Here is a 17,510-nt window from a genome sequence, read left to right on the forward strand (position 1 = left end):
CGGCAATCACTCGTACCTCGTTGGTGATTTTACACCAAACATAATAAATTGCAGTGTTTATTGCATTTCGTGTTAGCAAACAAAAACACTTTACGGGCCACGTTGTGTGTTTTCAAGATAACGGTTGGTAGGAAAAGTTTTCATTTTCTTGTTTAACGACCGCAAACCGACAATATAACTTCTGAAATTTTTAGCCCAAACCTCACCAAACCAAGGTTCAACTCTGACTGACGTTCACAACATCAACCGCGGGATTTCAAAGAATATCTTGTTTACTTGTATGTCTTGCAGTACACAAACATACACAAACCGTTTCCTTTCCGACAAGGGACCAAACACTAATCGCATGACAACAGATAAGACTTTGACCCTCATGGCACCGATTAAGGTCGCACTAGAAACTGCCGATAACGTTTTATCTGCCATGTCTCTCACAGGATCGACTTCAAACAGGTAGGATTTTGTGAAACAGCATGGGTGTGTGTAGCCCTTTGTATCCAGGTCACAAATCAGCTGAAGTTAAACAACGCTTAAATTACATTTGTGACGTCATTCCATTGTCTGCTCGCTCCATTACTTTCGGAATGGAGCGATGTGTACCAGTTTCAAATTAGAGACTTCATTGACACTTACTTTTGATCACAGAAATATACCCAATACTTTGAATGTAATTTTAGTAGAGCAACATCCTCTTAGCTCACCATTCCTGAAATGTAATGAAGACGAAACCACAGCGGCATGGAGAGTTACTCGGACATTACCCTATATTGAGCGTGGAGAGTTCTTTGATGGGTGATCGTGTGTGGCAGCTTGACCCCTGATAATCTTTTTTTTAGAACTGCCTCTCGTGAGGTCTCAAGTTTGGCGACTGTGTTTGTTCTAAACTGTCTCCTCCCTGTTCACCCAGCAGAAAATGGGTACCCAGCGAGAAAAGGCATGTGACTCACTTTCCGGGCCACCGACAACTTGGGTTATCAAAGTAATAATAATCTGCGGAAGAAAGAAGTGGGGGAGCGGAATGAACTCTTTCCCATATTCGTTATCTCAGCAGGCATATGAACCTTTGGTGCTGCTGTTTTAGTTATATTTATAATTATTTGTTTTGTTGACATTAAGCGCTGTATAATTATCATTATTATCATTTCACTCATTTTACAGAGGACGCCTATGTCCGTTATGTATTGTTCCAGTTGTAGGTACAGAATTACATTTTGTTCTACAATGCCCATTTTATAACGAATTAAGACAATCAATATTACCAAGAGAACATTGTAAATTTCCACCAGAAAATAAATTAAGTCCACATCTAACATCAGTGAATGTACGTATGATTGAATATCTATGGAAGTATACATATCTTGCAAAGAAGAAACGTAGATTGTTTCTGTCACCGACTTGACCAGGAATATTATCATATCGCCTGCAGCAGTATTTGTATCCTGTTGTAGAATGCACCGTATGATGGACATGTGGTGTTGTAGAATGCACCGTGTGATGGGTATGTGGTGTTGTAGAATGCACCGTATGATGGACATGTGGTGCTGTAGAATGCACCGTATGATGGACATGTGGTGATGTAGAATGCACCGTGTGATGGGTATGTGGTGTTGTAGAATGCACCGTATGATGGACATGTGGTGCGGTAGAATGCACCGTATGATGGACATGTGGTGTTGTAGAATGCACCGTATGATGGGCATGTGGCTGCAACAAAGTCATTCATTCATTATTATTAGGTAACAATACTTGTATGTTATTCTGACTTTTCAGACAAATGCTTTGTTGTAAACAGTACACGGTATGAAACTAATACTTTTGACCCAGAGTTTCCTAAATATCTTGTACTGTGACCACTCTGGTGGACAACTGACTTGACCTGGCATTGAACATAAATTTGACCCATGTCGACTTTAGTGACCTATTGGTACCGCACTATGTCTTTCTTGAAAAAGTTAGGATATATTTTATTTTTCTTTCACCTTTTGTCCTCATTCTTTCAGGATGTGGACAACCCTGTGCTTCGTGGCTGGCCTCCTCCTCTGCGTGGGAGCAGCTAAGTATGTCATCTTCATCCTTGTACATGGCAATTTAGATCGAAGCCAATGCCGCAATAGGTCATATAGAGTCTAACGCATGGTTCCCGAACATCAATGAGTATTTTACGGAAACCTCAAAAATCTTAATTTCAGTCATGAACTGTGATGGAGAAGAGTAAATCTAGTAGCCTAGGGACTGAGAATGTTTCAGTGATGATATGTAGAGGCAAGAGGGAACTGGTAACCCTATCACTGCAAGGGTACGTGACTTATGACCATCGGCATCCTCGTGGCCTCTGTGACGAGTAGCCACTTCAACCACGAGGCTGGTACATATGTCACGGTGTTTGTTAGGTTCGCATTATTAGAAGTTGATGCGTAATAAGAACGTGAGATTCCTTAGAGATAACATCAAACCCTCAATCAACTGAGATCAGGGTATCTCATCCCGACTGCATTCAATGAACTGATAAAAACAACAGATTGGAGCACTCCATCCATCATTACTGATTACCCTATCAACCTTGAATACTTTGTTTCGGCCTCAGTTACCTTTGCCATCATCCATTGTTGTTGTTGTTGTTAATCCCTTTGATTCATACCCACATGTTGTTATTGCTTTATCCCTGTTCACATATATGTCTGTTTCTTGAGAGGCATTTAGAAGTCGGTATTCTAATATAAGACAAAGTGGTATGAATGTCAGCTTCTTCTTTATTGTTTACACAAGTTTCTGTCCTATTTCTTGCCCCATCGTCAGCTGATCTGTGCCGTATTACTCCACTCTTGCATGGCAACGGTATAAGGATCCGGCAACGGTATAAGGATCCATAGAGAAACGTCGCACCATATGTAATAAAGAAGTTGTTGTCCATAAAGAATCTCATTTTCTTATCACAGTATAGTTGAACATGGCGTTGTAGTTGCATACTTTCAGCACTGATCTTTAGCTCGTGTTCATGTCGTAAGTAAGAGTAAACTGGTCCGAAAAACTAGATAGTAAGCGACTATCTTTGCAATCTTTTTAGGTTCAGGAATGTTAACAATGTGCACAAGCGGGCTATCGAACCTTATTTCTTAACATATGCAAGCAATGCCATAAGATTTAACGATGGTCTTTTGTTCAATGGCAAGACGAACCAAATCTAACCAGAATAATTACACAAAACAATAGCCTAAGATTCCTGTACATCTATATCAAGCTGAAGAGGATAACAACATTGTTACATTGTATTGATATTTCATGAAGACTTCCCTCAACGACAACGACAACAACAACGACAAAGCCAACACTGACGCCGCTGAGTCTGGAAGACCTCTTCAGGATTATGTTTCACAGAGATGACTTGAACAATGATGGCGTGCAAACTCTGTCGGAGTTCGAGCAGCTGTGGAGACAGGCTGACCTGAATGGTAACATTTCAAGGACGAAGTGTGAAGGTCCTAATGCACTGACACAAATATTAATTTGCCTTCTTTCTTTCTCATTGAAGTTATGAAATGATCAGTGATTCGGTGTGTGTTAAGATGATTCAGGTCCATTATTCTATCCTCAAGCTATGTTATCCACACTTAATTCAATGGATTTTTTAAATGTAATATCAAAATCACATTCATTAAAGGACGTTTTTCATGTTTTACACATCCTGAACCAACCAAAAGGGTCCTCAAGACATCTCGTGCAAACAATGTTAAATTAGGTAAAACATTGGTCTCAGCATTCGGCGATGCACCGAAATCAATGAATGTAAAGACGGACAGTGCCCGGGTTCTCCACCGGAAGCTCAGCCCTTCTGACAATCTGGGTAATGCAGAAGGCTGGGGAGCCTTCATATTCTCTGGAAAGTTCTTGGTGGGTTCGACTAGGCAGTGTTTCCTGGGAGAAGTCCCATTCGCTGTCTGGGCTACGTGTAGAGGGGGCGAGGGCCCTGAGCTGATGATGAGCTTTACCAGCCTGACTGTGCCAGGATCACCCGAACACTCTCTGCTGCATTATAGTCTAACCTGTAAAACATAGTAATAATAATATTTATCTGTCTCTATTAAACAAGATTAAAAAATAAAAAATAAAAAGCAACCAGTACCCTTCATATCAGATTCAGCAATAAGTGTTTTCTCACTGTTGTATATCTTGAACACTCAAAACATTCATCTTGGACACACATTCCAATACCTTCTTTATCATATACATCGTATACTATGAGTTCAAAAGGAATTAAAACTCCTATATGTTAACAGTGGTCTCTTATACTTACTTACACTGGTAATTCTTATAAACAAGTTAGTATTCCAATCTTGTTTCAAAACATCCGGAAGGCATTGCTGGAAAATTGTGAGAAACGAGTGCTGATCACACCATGTGAAATTCCAACAACGTCAAATTCAAATGTGCATAATAAATGTTGACTGTTTGAGGCACGAAGTATAGTAAATCTGTTTCTTTCAATGGGTCACTTCAGAAACTCCCCTGATCCTTCACTGGTCACCAGAGGCCACTAGGTGGAGCTGATGGTCGTTGATAGCATATTTTGTGTAACCTGTGTCGATCCTTCGTTAAGTCAAAATGTTAATCATATAGACTATTGTTATAATCTGCCTTGAGATTTGTCTTCCAAGCAGATTAAGCATCTTAATCCAACATCAAACAGCCACGCTGGCAGTTGATCCACGGCGAAGATCTGCATTTCACATAATAAAAGATGCCGTTGGGGGCGCGGTGGGCGAGCTGGCTAAAGCGCAAGGCTAGTGATCCAGCGAGGTTGAGGTGTCGCGATCGAGCCCACCTGGGACCGGGTGTAGAAACCTTGGAGTCAACTTTGTGTGCAGACTCATTATGTGTTGTCACAACTCCTAGTGTACAGTTTACAACCCTGTGCACTTAAAAGAACCCACGAATCCGTTGGTATATGACCAGATGGTGGCCACATGAATACATGCAAACACCTGTTTGCGGGTACAGCGACGTGCAGTAAACTTGGACAAAGCACTGTGACTATGTGTCCCAGTCCACCCAGCTGTGAATTTGGTACCCCGTTAGGATGAGAGAGCCACAGTAAACTCTGTGGGCCTAGTGGCAGAAAGAGTTGTATACTTCACAGGGAGTTGAGATTAATGATGCGATGTGAAGATGAGATTGGCATCCAGTGATCGAGGGAAACTAATATCAGCGCCTTGATCAAGCACTAGTTGCATGGATATATGCGCTATATAAATATCCAATAATAATAAATGTAGTTCAATAAAACAGTTAATATTTTATCATCCATCCATCGGAGCTGATAATAATTTTAGACACGAAGTTATTTCCCTTGATTGAAGGTGATGGCTCCATAACTTTGACAGAGTACTCAACCACACTGCACTTCACACGGTTCGTCTCAAGAGAAGTGTACAAATACCTGGACCATGATCACAATGGCGTTATCAGTATGCAAGAAGTACCCAGATTGTTCACGGAGTTTGATACAAACTGTAAGTAAATGAATCTTTTTCTGTCCTTAACAATTATATCTTTAGACTTTCTAACGGTAAAGAGATAAATTGTGTTCTGTGGTAGACATCTCCTAAATGATAGATTCTTCATAGTTGAGACGGCCTCCGTGGTGTAGTGGTGAGAACGTCCGACCGGAGAGCGGAAGGTCGTGGGTTCGATCCCCGGCCGCGTCAGAATACGTCAATATGGTACTTCATAGTCCCTGCCCGGCGCTCGACATTAAACGGTACAAGGACTGGTCGTTTAGTTGTCAGTATAATGCGTCCGAGTGGTTTAACTGCGGTATCTTCAGTCTTTTTTGTTTTGTTTTGGTTTGGTTTGTTTGTTTGTTTTTTGGGGGGGGTTTGTTTGGTTTTTTTTTTCTTGTTTCTGTCTTTGTTGTTGTTGTTGCCGTTGTTGTTGGTGGTGGTATTTATGTTGGTGGTGTTGTTGTTTTGTAACAGTATGAGATAGCCCTGCGTAACACTGGTTCGCACTTTGTCTTTAATGATATGGATGGGTTGCTATCAGGAATAAAAATTTATTCATGTTCAGAACAGTACAGAACAGATCACATTTTAACACAGAATAATGCCCGTGGAATTATCTTATCTGTACAAAAAGGGGAAGGTTTGCATATTATCTTATCTCAGTAACAGCGTTTGGCGAATCTGGGAAGAAATATTGGTTCCAAGCAGCAATGATTACTAATGGCCAGAGCGAAGCGCTAAATAGCTCACACCCACAACGACTTCACACTTCACACCCACATCGATTTCACACTAATACATGTCCATTTAAACAGTAAGCCAGAGAAAGAAGATCTTACGATTGCACATATTGTTATTTTCAGATGACGGGTGGATTACTGAACAAGAGTTCGTCGACGAAACCTTCAGGGTTCGTACATAAACTAATCAACTATCCATACCTATCCATAACATATGTTTATGCATTTTATGTAAATGTTATAACGGTTTTTGTCAATGGAAATCTGTATTTCTGCTTGTTTTTTTTTTCTATACTTCCAGATGTACAATTTTGTGAAGAAAGACATTGGTCCGGACAAAAAGTGAAAAATGGTGAGCTGAATAATAGCCCTCAAAGGATTCAATGAGACATCTTTCGGTGTGTACATATGTCTTGATCTGTTGGAGAGCGTGTAAGTCTGGAGTGAGATAAGTCCGTATGTCGATTTCCAGCCGCTCGTCTGCGCTGCTTAACCCAACCGTATACCACCTGTTTTGCTACTTTTATAATATCAGAGCTCTACAATATTGTTTACGAGTATTTCAATAAGTATTTGAGTGATTCCCATACAGCTTTGTCGTAATCTAGTAAACTGTTTATCAGCAGTCATTTCGAGTCAGCAATGTCAGCAACAGTCCACTGTAATCACGCTGGTTTGTGAAGGATTGATTTCAGGCCAACCAGGGAATGAAAATGTTTGTGTTCAGTGATGGACAGATTAAAAGGCGCTTCAGTTAGGCTGAATTATTCACTGTTAATTATTATGGAATGTTTGCAATGTTTAGGATAGCTTTTATCATGCAAACATCACACTAATTGAAACATGAAAATGAAATTCCATAATTTCTCTATTTTTGACGGACTTAATGAATTCGTAAGACATCAGCAACGACGAGGAGAAGATTAGACATTTGACTTTCTAATTCATTATTATTTCTATTTATAATTAATATTCAAAACAGGATCCATGTCTGTTTAACGATGTATTCATTCGTACCAAACTGCTATATAACAACGTGCTCTCATTGAATGTAAACATTTATATTTTAACCAATACATTTCAGGTATCCAGTGATTATGGTGAAATAAACGGCTTTAGAAACTGTTTTTTATCAGTTATCGGTTTGGATCATTTCGTATGTCTTACGAGGCCAACTTCGTTGGCTAAACAGCAGCATCTCCATAACGTTATCATGCTAGCTTGACTCGACCGCCAAAGCATTCAAGCTGCACCGAGCGACCACACACAAATATTGTTGTGCTATACGTCATTATCGTCAACTGGATTTGATGACGGGTTCAAGGTCATTTATCATGCATTTTACAACGACTTTGGGTGCTCTTAACTTACCTATTAAACTGTATCGGCTTACTATCTGAAACCCATTTGCGGAGATAGATGCTAATGATGTTGATCGCTGGTATGCCCAGAGAGTAGAGATTAGGTCACAAGTCACGTTAAGCAACGTAGGGACTGAAGAGTCCTGGAATAAGTGACTGTGTTTGGCAGCTTGAATGATGAGAGTTTGGGGGATTTCAGTCCTGCTCCACAACGAAGCACGTGTGGTCTCACTTCATTCAGGCAAGTGAGATTGTTCATAACTAGCTCTCTTCACCCAGCAGAAAATGGATACCCGGTGGGATACTATATGACTATAACCTACTAGCCTTTCACAGACAGAATGGTTATCTGGTGTAATACTGCATTAGCGATTTGAGCAAGCACAGGTGTGTTGGAACGGGCAGATTATGGATGGTCATTAAGATCATCTATTATTTATATACTACTACCAAAAAGTATTGGAACACCCTAAAACTTGATAGCCATATACAACCTTGATAGTGACGAGGTCTGCGCGATGGCGTGGTGGAGAAAGTGTGAGGTTTCAATACTGTCTGTAGTTTTGGTGGTTTTTTTTAGGGAAACATTGTCACAACCTGCATGGGAGGTCTGCGTCCCACATGCACTAGTCTGATGAATCAAACAGCACCCTTGTTTTGTGCTGTTTCTGACAATGTTTCGAACTCAACGAATATTGAATCGGTTGCTTAACTGCATGTTCTAGCGTGTCATTTAAAATGCCCATTAAGCACACAAAGCTTTGTATTTATATTAGAATATAAATGACCTCACCGCGAAGTTCCCATACTTTTTGTTTGCAGTATATTTGCTGAGCAAGGCCATATGACTGGAATACTGCTGAGTGCTGAGTGCTGAGTGTTAAACATCAACCAACCATCTGAAAACTCCGAAATGTTGCTTCATTCCAACACTAATCTGGATTTAAGAATACTCAGGCCTGTTTCTGAATTATGAGAACACTGACACATAACGCATTCCCGATGTTATCACTACACTACACCATCTTAACACAGACTTCGGAGGGCTATGGTCAATGCTCAAATTTTGCATTTCCATATACCGTTTTGTTTAATATCTGATTGGTTGGCTCGTTGAGCAAAAAAGCTCTAGCTTGCATTGTTTCCCACATGGTGAACTCATAGTCAGATGAAGAGAAATAGCTGTCCGTGGAGCACCTGAAATAGTGTTCCCAAGCAGTATAACTAGTTAGGTGATCTTCAGTAAACTATGCCTGACGTAAGAGGCGACTAACGAGATCGGATGGTCACTTTCGCTGAATTGGTTGACACTCGTCACCGCATCACGGTTCCGTAGATCGACGCTTATATTGTTGATCACTGGATTGTCTGGTCTTAATTACAGACCAACACCATATAATTTAGCTGGCATATTGCTGACTCACCCTCTCATTCTCCCGAGGTCAGACATGCGAGCGACCCGGAAGTCTAAGTTTTCGAACGTACGATATGGCCACACATGCGTGTGCTTTGGACATAACGACGACAGTCTCCAGTCTAGTTACGTTCTATATTTTACATCAGTATCGAATACCATCGAGGGTTGGTTGTTTGTTAATGCGGTTAGCAAAATTCTCACAAGAAGGATGCCGTCTGTATATATTTGAGTGACCACTGACGCTCTTCCTCAGTGAGGACAGAATGACGTTACGTCCCAGTGGTACTGACGCTCTACCATGAGACGCCATCAAGCAGGACTAGACCATTCGACTAACCTCGTCGCCTCCCGCGGCAGTTTGACACTGTTAAATTACTTACTTATAAAATAGACAGACTGGGGGACAGAATGTTTGTGTTGGTTCAAGGTAAATGGCCTTCACTTTCTTCGTCGTTTGAACGTTCCAGTCAATCCTCGATGATGTGAAGAAACTGGGATACACCAAGTGGTTGCTGATTTTAAATAAACGACTAACAACTGTTCAGATTTCTACAAAACACGTGCATCTTTTAAAATGGAATTCAGCATGACCCATGACAATCACATCACCAGTAACATGCGTTACTCAGCAAACATGAATTAAAGTACAGGTGTATAAATAAAGTCCTCCATGCACATGTCTGTATATGGGTTGTTTGGTCATGAGTCTTTTACTTACCTGGATTTACTTACCTGGATTACCATTTCGATTGATATTTTAAGGTTGGGTTTAAAATCTCTTATTTCAGTAAAAGCACCAAGCAACTGTACGTGATTTTCCCTTCTGTTTTAGCAAACTAAATAATAATTCAGGGGTTACACTGTATGTCCGGAAGGCCATGGTTGTGACAAAGGTTTTCGTGTTTTCCTTTAAAGACCGCAGACTGAAACATATCATGTCTGTAAATCACAGCCCGTCTTCGTCCCACAAAATGTACCGTTATTGTTGGACTGGCGTTCATAACATCTACCACTAGATTTCCAACAGCATTGTTGGCATTTTCTTGTAGGTCTTGCAGTTCACAAACTTACACAACCATTCTCCATTCCGACACCTGGCCAAAACCTACTCGTACGGCGACAGATAAAACTTTCACCTTCGTGGCACAGATTAAGGTCGACTGACAACCTGCTCATTACGTTTTTTGTCTGCCTTGTTTCCATACAGGACAGGTAGGATTTCCTGTATCAGTATATTCAACAAATCTCTATTCTCCCGATTTTTTGTTCAGAAAAATGATCAGTTTTAAGGAGTACATGGAATGTGAAACTACAAATTGTGATCCTGTTCCTGTGCTCGTTCCGGCGAATTGTCATGATTATGACCATAGGTTTGGTTTGAGCCAACTATAGTGATCCTTCAGAATGTGAATAGCAAGTATTAGAACACAGATACCATAAACATCACATGTTAGAACGTTAAAGTCAGTTATGACACACCTCATTGTACGTTGGTTTTTTTTGTTTTTTTTGTTTTGTTTTTGGGTGGGTGGGTGTTCTTTTGTTTTGTTTCTATTAACATATTGTCCTCATATCTGTCTTTCTTTCAGGATGTGGACGTCGTTGTGTCTCGTGGCTGGCCTCCTCCTCTGTGTGGGAGCAGCGAAGTATGTCATCTTCATCCCAGTAACTGTCACGTGTAGATCGACGGAAAAAACGCAATTGGCCATATTGAGGCTAACACATAGCTCTAGAAATAGAGTTAATTTGAACTAATTTTACAAGGACCCACTGGGTATCTTAAGGAACCGTCAAGTATCTTAATTTCAAGCATGAGCTAAAAAGGAGAAGCCCAGAAACTGTAAATGTTCTAGTGATCATACGCTCAGGTAAAGTAAGGGCCTACTGACTGGCCTGTCATTAGGCCTGCATGGTATGTGACTATAGGCACCGTCCTATACAAGTGGGTTAAGTTTCGGTAACGGTGACATTGTGCAGAACTGGAGTATCGAGCCTGATTCATCGTTATGACTAGAGAACAGTTCAACCACGAGGCTAATCAAACGTCCGTAATGGTTAGATTTCTTACTTCACACTTAAATGTCGTTTTCTGATTGGCTGAGCTCTCTTCTATTATTTTTAATGTAAATGTGGAAATTCATTTGGTACTTCCTGTCAGTACTTCTTTAACTCGAGTAATAACGTATGGTGTACGGAAATTCCGACGTTTTTCGAATGCAAATCGATGGATGGGAGATAACTCTAAACTTGGTGTTGGATAATAAATCCTTATCATGTACGATCCGGCACTCGAGCTTCGAAGAGTTCAAAATTAAGACTGAAGCGTTCAGCAGATAATACGCTGTTCACTGGCCCCTCGGGGAGCGGCTACTGATGCTGCCATCGTGAGCAGTGACCAACTTTTACTGTATTTTATATATCAATCCTCCTCTTCTCACTCCGACCCCTTCACATTCACCCGACGACGTGATACATCAAAATACCAGTGAATGCCATTTTGTGTTAATGGAAAGGAAAAACATAACCTAAATGGGCTGAATGCACAAAAATTGCATATTTGATACATTTATCACAAGGGGAAGAGGGTAACACCACTGATAAAATGTATTTATTTTGGGAAGACAACCCTCAACGACAACAAAACCAACAAAGCCGACGCCGACACCGTTGAGTCAGGAAAACTTCTACAGGATACTATTTCGCAGGGAGGACTGGAACGGTGATGGCGTACAAAGTCTGTCGGAGTTCGAGCGGCTGTGGAGACAGGCTGACCTGAATGGTAAAAACCACAGGGCCAGGTGTGGAAGCATTGGTGCACTGGCACAGGCATTAATTTGTCTTCTCTCTTCCTCATAGTAGTTATGAAATGATCCGGTGTGTGTCAGTATCATTCAGGTCCCATATTCTAACCTCCAGCTATGGTTCCACACTTAACTAAAACGATTTTTTTTAAATGTCCTATTAAAATCATCTTGGGTAAAGGGTTTTTCCAGGCTGAAAAATCATTGACATCACTGAAAAATCATACATCAAACTTGCTTGGCAGCAATACACGAATCTATATCGAAACGTTGCATAACCTGAAAACTACTACTGAACAGTGTGCGAATCTTATACAATCTAAATCTCAGTTTTTGAAAAATGATAGAAAAGAGTGCTGGATACTTCATGTCAACTTTACAGAACACTAAAGTCAAATGAGAGGCCACTGAGTGTAGCAGATGACAGCATGTTTTGAGGACATCTGTGTCGGTCCTACATTAAGTCCAAATTTGTCATTCAATATTGTGAACTATCACCATAATCTACTTTTGAAAATGTCTTCCAAGGAGACTAATCATCTTAATCAAATATCAAACATCTACACTGACAGTTGATGAGTAACAAAGATCTACTACAATTCTCCACAAAGAATTTCACCTTTCATAGCATAAAGGATGTAGTTTAACAAAATAGTTAAACCACTGAAATCTCCTTAGAAATGGTTCATCATTCATCCATAGTCCATGAAATATCTGTGTTAGTGATAAGAATTTGGGCAATGATGTTATTTCCCTTGGTTGAAGGTGATGGCTCTGTGAACCTGACAGAGTACACAAGCATAGGACCCTCCTCAAAGGTGTTGGCCATTGAGGTGTACAAATACCTGGACCATGATCATAATGGCGTCATCAGTCTGCAGGAAGTACCCAGGATGTTCACAGCGTTTGATACCAACTGTAAGTAAATGAATCACTCTCTGTCTTTAACAATTATATAAATAGTATTTCGATGTTGAAACAGTAAGGAGAAAAATATGTTTTGTTGGTAGAATTTGCATGTTTCTAAATCGAATGTGAACTCTCATAGATAGTTGGTCCCAATCTCATGATCACTCCTGGGGCGGTGGGGTGGTTAAGTGGTTAAAGCCTAGTGATGGCTACAATATGTGAAGACTATTTCTGATGTCCCTCCACGCGATATTGCTGGAATATTGATAAAAGCTCACTCACTCCCATAACCATTTTAATATACATGTACATCATTATTTGTTTTTGAGCACCATCTCATTTGCCTGGGGACGAAAGTCAAACTATATATGGTTGGTGTTTGTTTGTTATTCCTATTTATTTCTTTTTTTCTTTCGGAAGTGGTGTTCTTTGTTCATTCTACCTTCTTCCTTTTGGGTTTGTTTCTTTGTCGTTATTAATTGTTGTTTTTTGTTTGTATTTTATTGAAATTAGACAGACCAATTTACCGCTGTTACACTTTGTATCGTTAAAGATAACATTGGGATACTGTCAGGATTGAAAATATAAGACGATGAGTCAACAGTTTTCATCCTGGTTTCATTCTGTCATACGTGACACCGAATTTACTCATCGTCTACAAAACAGGTTTAAACTTTAACACAGCATAATGCCCGTGGAATGTCCAGTGCTGTATAATCAGAGGAAGGTTACCATAGTATCCTAGTAACAACGTGGGGCGATCCTAGGAAGAAATATTGGTTCAAAGTAGCTCCGTTTACGGGCAACGACAGTTGTGTACAGCCGTCATGTAGGTGGATTCTCTTTGAGATGCTGCTTAACCATAATTTATTTTTCTTACTAATAGTATGTTATACAATATCGCACATATTGTTATTTTCAGATGACGGCTCGATATCTGAACAAGAGTTTGTCAGGGAGAAGATGAGGGTTCGTATATAAACTGAAAACCAAATATCCACATATTTCATGTAGACATTGTTGTTTATATAAATGTTTTAACCATTTTGGCCAATCTAAATCTGTACTTCATTAACGATATATGTTTCTCTATACTTCCAGATATACAATCTCGTCAAGAAAGAGATAGGTCCGGACAAAAAATAATAAAATAATGGTGAGCCCAATGATAGTCCCCAAACTATTCAGTGAGACTTCTTTCGATGTGTACTCGTACATCCTTCTTGTTTCGGTGTGTACATCCTTCTTGATCTCGCGGATACAGCGTATGCACGGAGAGTGGGTAGGTCGACCACCCGCCACTGCGTTGTTTAATGCAACCGTATACCACCTTTTCCTTTACACACGTTTTCATAGCATCATCGCTCTAAAATGTTATATACGTGCTCACATATTCGTGTGTACTTCAATATGTATTTGAGTGCCACCATAATACGTTGATGATATAGATGACCTGATTCCTACAAAGCTCGTTTTTCTGCTCTAGTTAAATATTTATCAGCAATCATTCAGAGTAAAGACACAACAGGCCACTTTCGTCACTTTGGTTTGTGAATAATTCATGCCAGGTCAGTCACACTATGAACACGCTAGTTAGTTCTGTATGATGATCCAGATTACAAGGTGTTTCGGTTAGGCTGAATCATTCACTGTTGATTATCATGGAATGTTAGTAATGCTTAGCATAGCTTTTATTATATAAACATCACAATAATTGAAAAATGAAAATTCGGAACAGACCAGTAACAAAAAGGAAAAGATAAGACTCTTTCTTATCTCCTTTGTATTTCTATTTGTTTAACTGATATGGGAAACGGGACAATACATTTAACGATGTATTCATTCATATCAACTTGCTATATTGATCATGATTTACCATGAGACATTAACCGCAGAATAACAACGTGCTCTCATTGAATGTACACATTTATATATTAACCAATACATTTCAGGTATCCAGTGATTATGGTGAAATAAACGGCTTTGGAAACAGCGTTTTTATCACTTGTCAGTTTCGATCATCTTGTACGTGGTAAATACATAACGTCGTTGGCTAAACACCACCATCTTCACAATTTCATGCAAGCTTGACTCCACCGTTAAAGCAGTCAAACTGGACCAGACAAACCAGTGAATGATGTCATCCACATCGATCTACGGAAATTGATGGCGGTAACACACAACAACCAAGACATTAGGTATAACCCCTGTGCGACAAGTGCAGGCTGTCGAGGACCAAATCTGAACCGAATATCAACGGAAACGGTACCATATGGTCACAAGGCAGATGAAATGTTTTAAGTGTATTTGTAAGTGATTCAAATGATTGAAGCGCTGGTAAATGGTGTTTCTAGATTTGGACAGAGCGCTAACAGTAATGCATGCATCCCATATTTCACGCACATGGCAATATTTATAAACATTATTAAAAAAGTCTAATTGTATAGATCGATGCTATTGCTGTTGATCAACGGATGATGTGCATAGTGCTCGGGTCACAAATTAGTTGAAGTTAATGAAGGCTGGCTTGAAGAGTCCTTGAATGAGAGACTGTTTTGGTAGCTTGACACTTGAGAGTTTTCCACGAAGCTATGTGGTCTCACCTTGCGCATGTGAGTTCTTTCGTAACTGCCTCTGTTCATCCACACAGAAAATGGGTACCCAGGGGGATAAGTCACGTGATTATAACCTTCCTGCGATTCGAGCTCAGCTTGGTGATCCTGGCTAGTAGTGTGTTAGCGCTTTGAGCATGTACAAGTGTGTGGAAACAGGCGCTTTATAAATGGCCATTAATACTATTTATTATTATTATTATTTACAGACATCCGCCATGTAGCTCAAATACTGCTGAGTACGGCGTTAAAAAATAAACAACCAATCAGCTAACTGAAAACTCCGAATTGCTACCTCATTCCAACACTTATCGGAATTGAAGAATGCAGAAGCCTGTTTCTGAATAGTGTTGAGAACACATAACGCATTCATGCTGTTTTCACCACTCTACGTACGCCATCTTGACACAGACTTCGGAGGGAAAAGGTCACTTCTCAAATTTTACATGGGATAGATTGCTCCTTTAACCAACAATGCGGAAACTGCTTCATTGTGCTTCTCCCATGTAGTGAATTCCTCATATATAGTCAAATGTAGACAAAACCATCAATAGTTCTACGTGGGAAGCCAGAAATACTTAATCTATTGTATAAATTGTTTGCGTAACGACGCGGCTGAGATATTTGGCGATGTGACGTTAGATATTAACTCACTCACTAAAACTGAGGGACACATTTGGAGGACATTTCCAAATATTACAAAACAATATTCGAGGCAGTTCCCTGTTTTGAGAGTAGTACCATACATTGCAGTATTTCTTCAGGTGAATCATCGTCAGCCTTTGCATGTGTTTATGACGGGTGCCACGAGTGGAACAGGATACGCTCATCATTTTACGAAAACTACTTAATGTAATTAAACACATGAACTTTTGAAATATGTCTCAGAAGCCTGTCTACATTGCTCATTAAACTATACACTCATCTGATGATTCATACCATGCTGTTGACCGCTATGTTCCACATTAGTCAATTTTCCTTTTAGAGTCATTAGTCAGTTATTCATGAACTAGAACTATAGCATGGTCCCCTGACCTTGCAAGCAGAACGGTCATTCATTCATCAGCAATGATTCACTTATTCATGACCTGGTGCTGGAAAGATCTTGGTCTGACAATAGGGAAAACGGGTACCCTTAGGGAGAAGATTTCTCGACTGTACTACCTAAATTCGAGCGATCCAAAGATGGGATTGATTGGTAGGCTGGTTGACTGACCCTGCACTAAGCAATGTTCCAGCTATATGGCGGCGGTCCGTAAATAATCGAGTCTGGACAAGACAATCCAGTGATCAACATCATGAGTGTCGATGTACACAGTTGGGAACCGATGACATGTGTCATGCGAGTAAGCGATCCTGACCACCCGACCACCCATTAGTCGCCACTTATGACAAGCTTGGGTTCCTGAAGACCAATTCTAACCCGGACCTTCATGGGTCACGGTAGAAACGGAACGATATTTGAATTCGACTGCAGTAAGGTGGCAGGTTGTCGTCGTCACCAAGCAATGCCATGTGAGCAGTATATATATAAATCTGGACCAGCAACTCAAAGTGACTGATATTCTGAACAACTTCCTGAAGCACGGTGACACACAACTGTAAGTGTATTAGTCACATCAGTCCATATCTATAGCTTCTCCGAGCAATAGTTCATTCACTCAGCTCCCCATATATAAGTGAGTGAGTGAGTGACTTTACTTTTACGCCGCACTTAGCAATATTCCAGCTATATGGCGGCGGTCTTACATAATAGAGTCTGGACCAGACAATCCAGTGATCAACAGCATGACCATCGATCTGCGCAGTTGGATGCCGGACGTGTGTCAGCCAAGTCAGCGACTCTGACTCATATGTCATATATAGGTAGTACCAGGAGGTACTACTATTATCAAGAATGGTCGAAACCCAGCCTGGACCAGATAACCTCTCGATCTAAATCATGAGCAATGAACTACTTAACTAAGATTCGATGACATGAGGTCAACCAAGCCCACCCCATCTCGATCCCGTTAACTGCCGAAGACCAATTCTAAACAGGAACCTCAGGGATACCGCTTATTTGCCTGACCTATGCTCCATTATCTACAACACTGTGGCATACTTGGAAGAAGCCTATATGAGAATTTACTCGCTATTCTCCGGTAATAATTACAAAAGTTAATGGAAAAC

At 40.3% G+C, this 17,510-nt stretch overlaps 2 protein-coding genes across 2 annotated transcripts; both read left to right on the forward strand.

Annotated features, from left to right (window-relative positions):
• Positions 1-413: 413 nt before the first annotated feature.
• On the forward strand, positions 414-7,365 carry LOC137272229 (uncharacterized). The gene is made up of 7 exons (XM_067804589.1): positions 414-453; positions 2,001-2,057; positions 3,286-3,449; positions 5,355-5,507; positions 6,362-6,408; positions 6,540-6,590; positions 7,323-7,365. Exons 1-6 carry the CDS (start codon positions 425-427, stop codon positions 6,582-6,584), a joined length of 495 nt encoding a protein of 164 aa, XP_067660690.1. The 5' UTR covers positions 414-424; the 3' UTR covers positions 6,585-6,590; positions 7,323-7,365.
• A 3,241-nt stretch (positions 7,366-10,606) lies between these two features.
• LOC137274785 (uncharacterized) lies at positions 10,607-13,872 on the forward strand. The gene is made up of 5 exons (XM_067808118.1): positions 10,607-10,662; positions 11,638-11,795; positions 12,583-12,735; positions 13,649-13,695; positions 13,828-13,872. The coding sequence occupies exons 1-5, from the start codon at positions 10,607-10,609 to the stop codon at positions 13,870-13,872; spliced, it is 459 nt and encodes a 152-aa protein (XP_067664219.1).
• Positions 13,873-17,510: the final 3,638 nt, after the last annotated feature.

The sequence above is a fragment of the Haliotis asinina genome, chromosome 2 (genome assembly GCF_037392515.1).
Source record: "Haliotis asinina isolate JCU_RB_2024 chromosome 2, JCU_Hal_asi_v2, whole genome shotgun sequence".
Classification (NCBI taxonomy): domain Eukaryota; kingdom Metazoa; phylum Mollusca; class Gastropoda; order Lepetellida; family Haliotidae; genus Haliotis; species Haliotis asinina.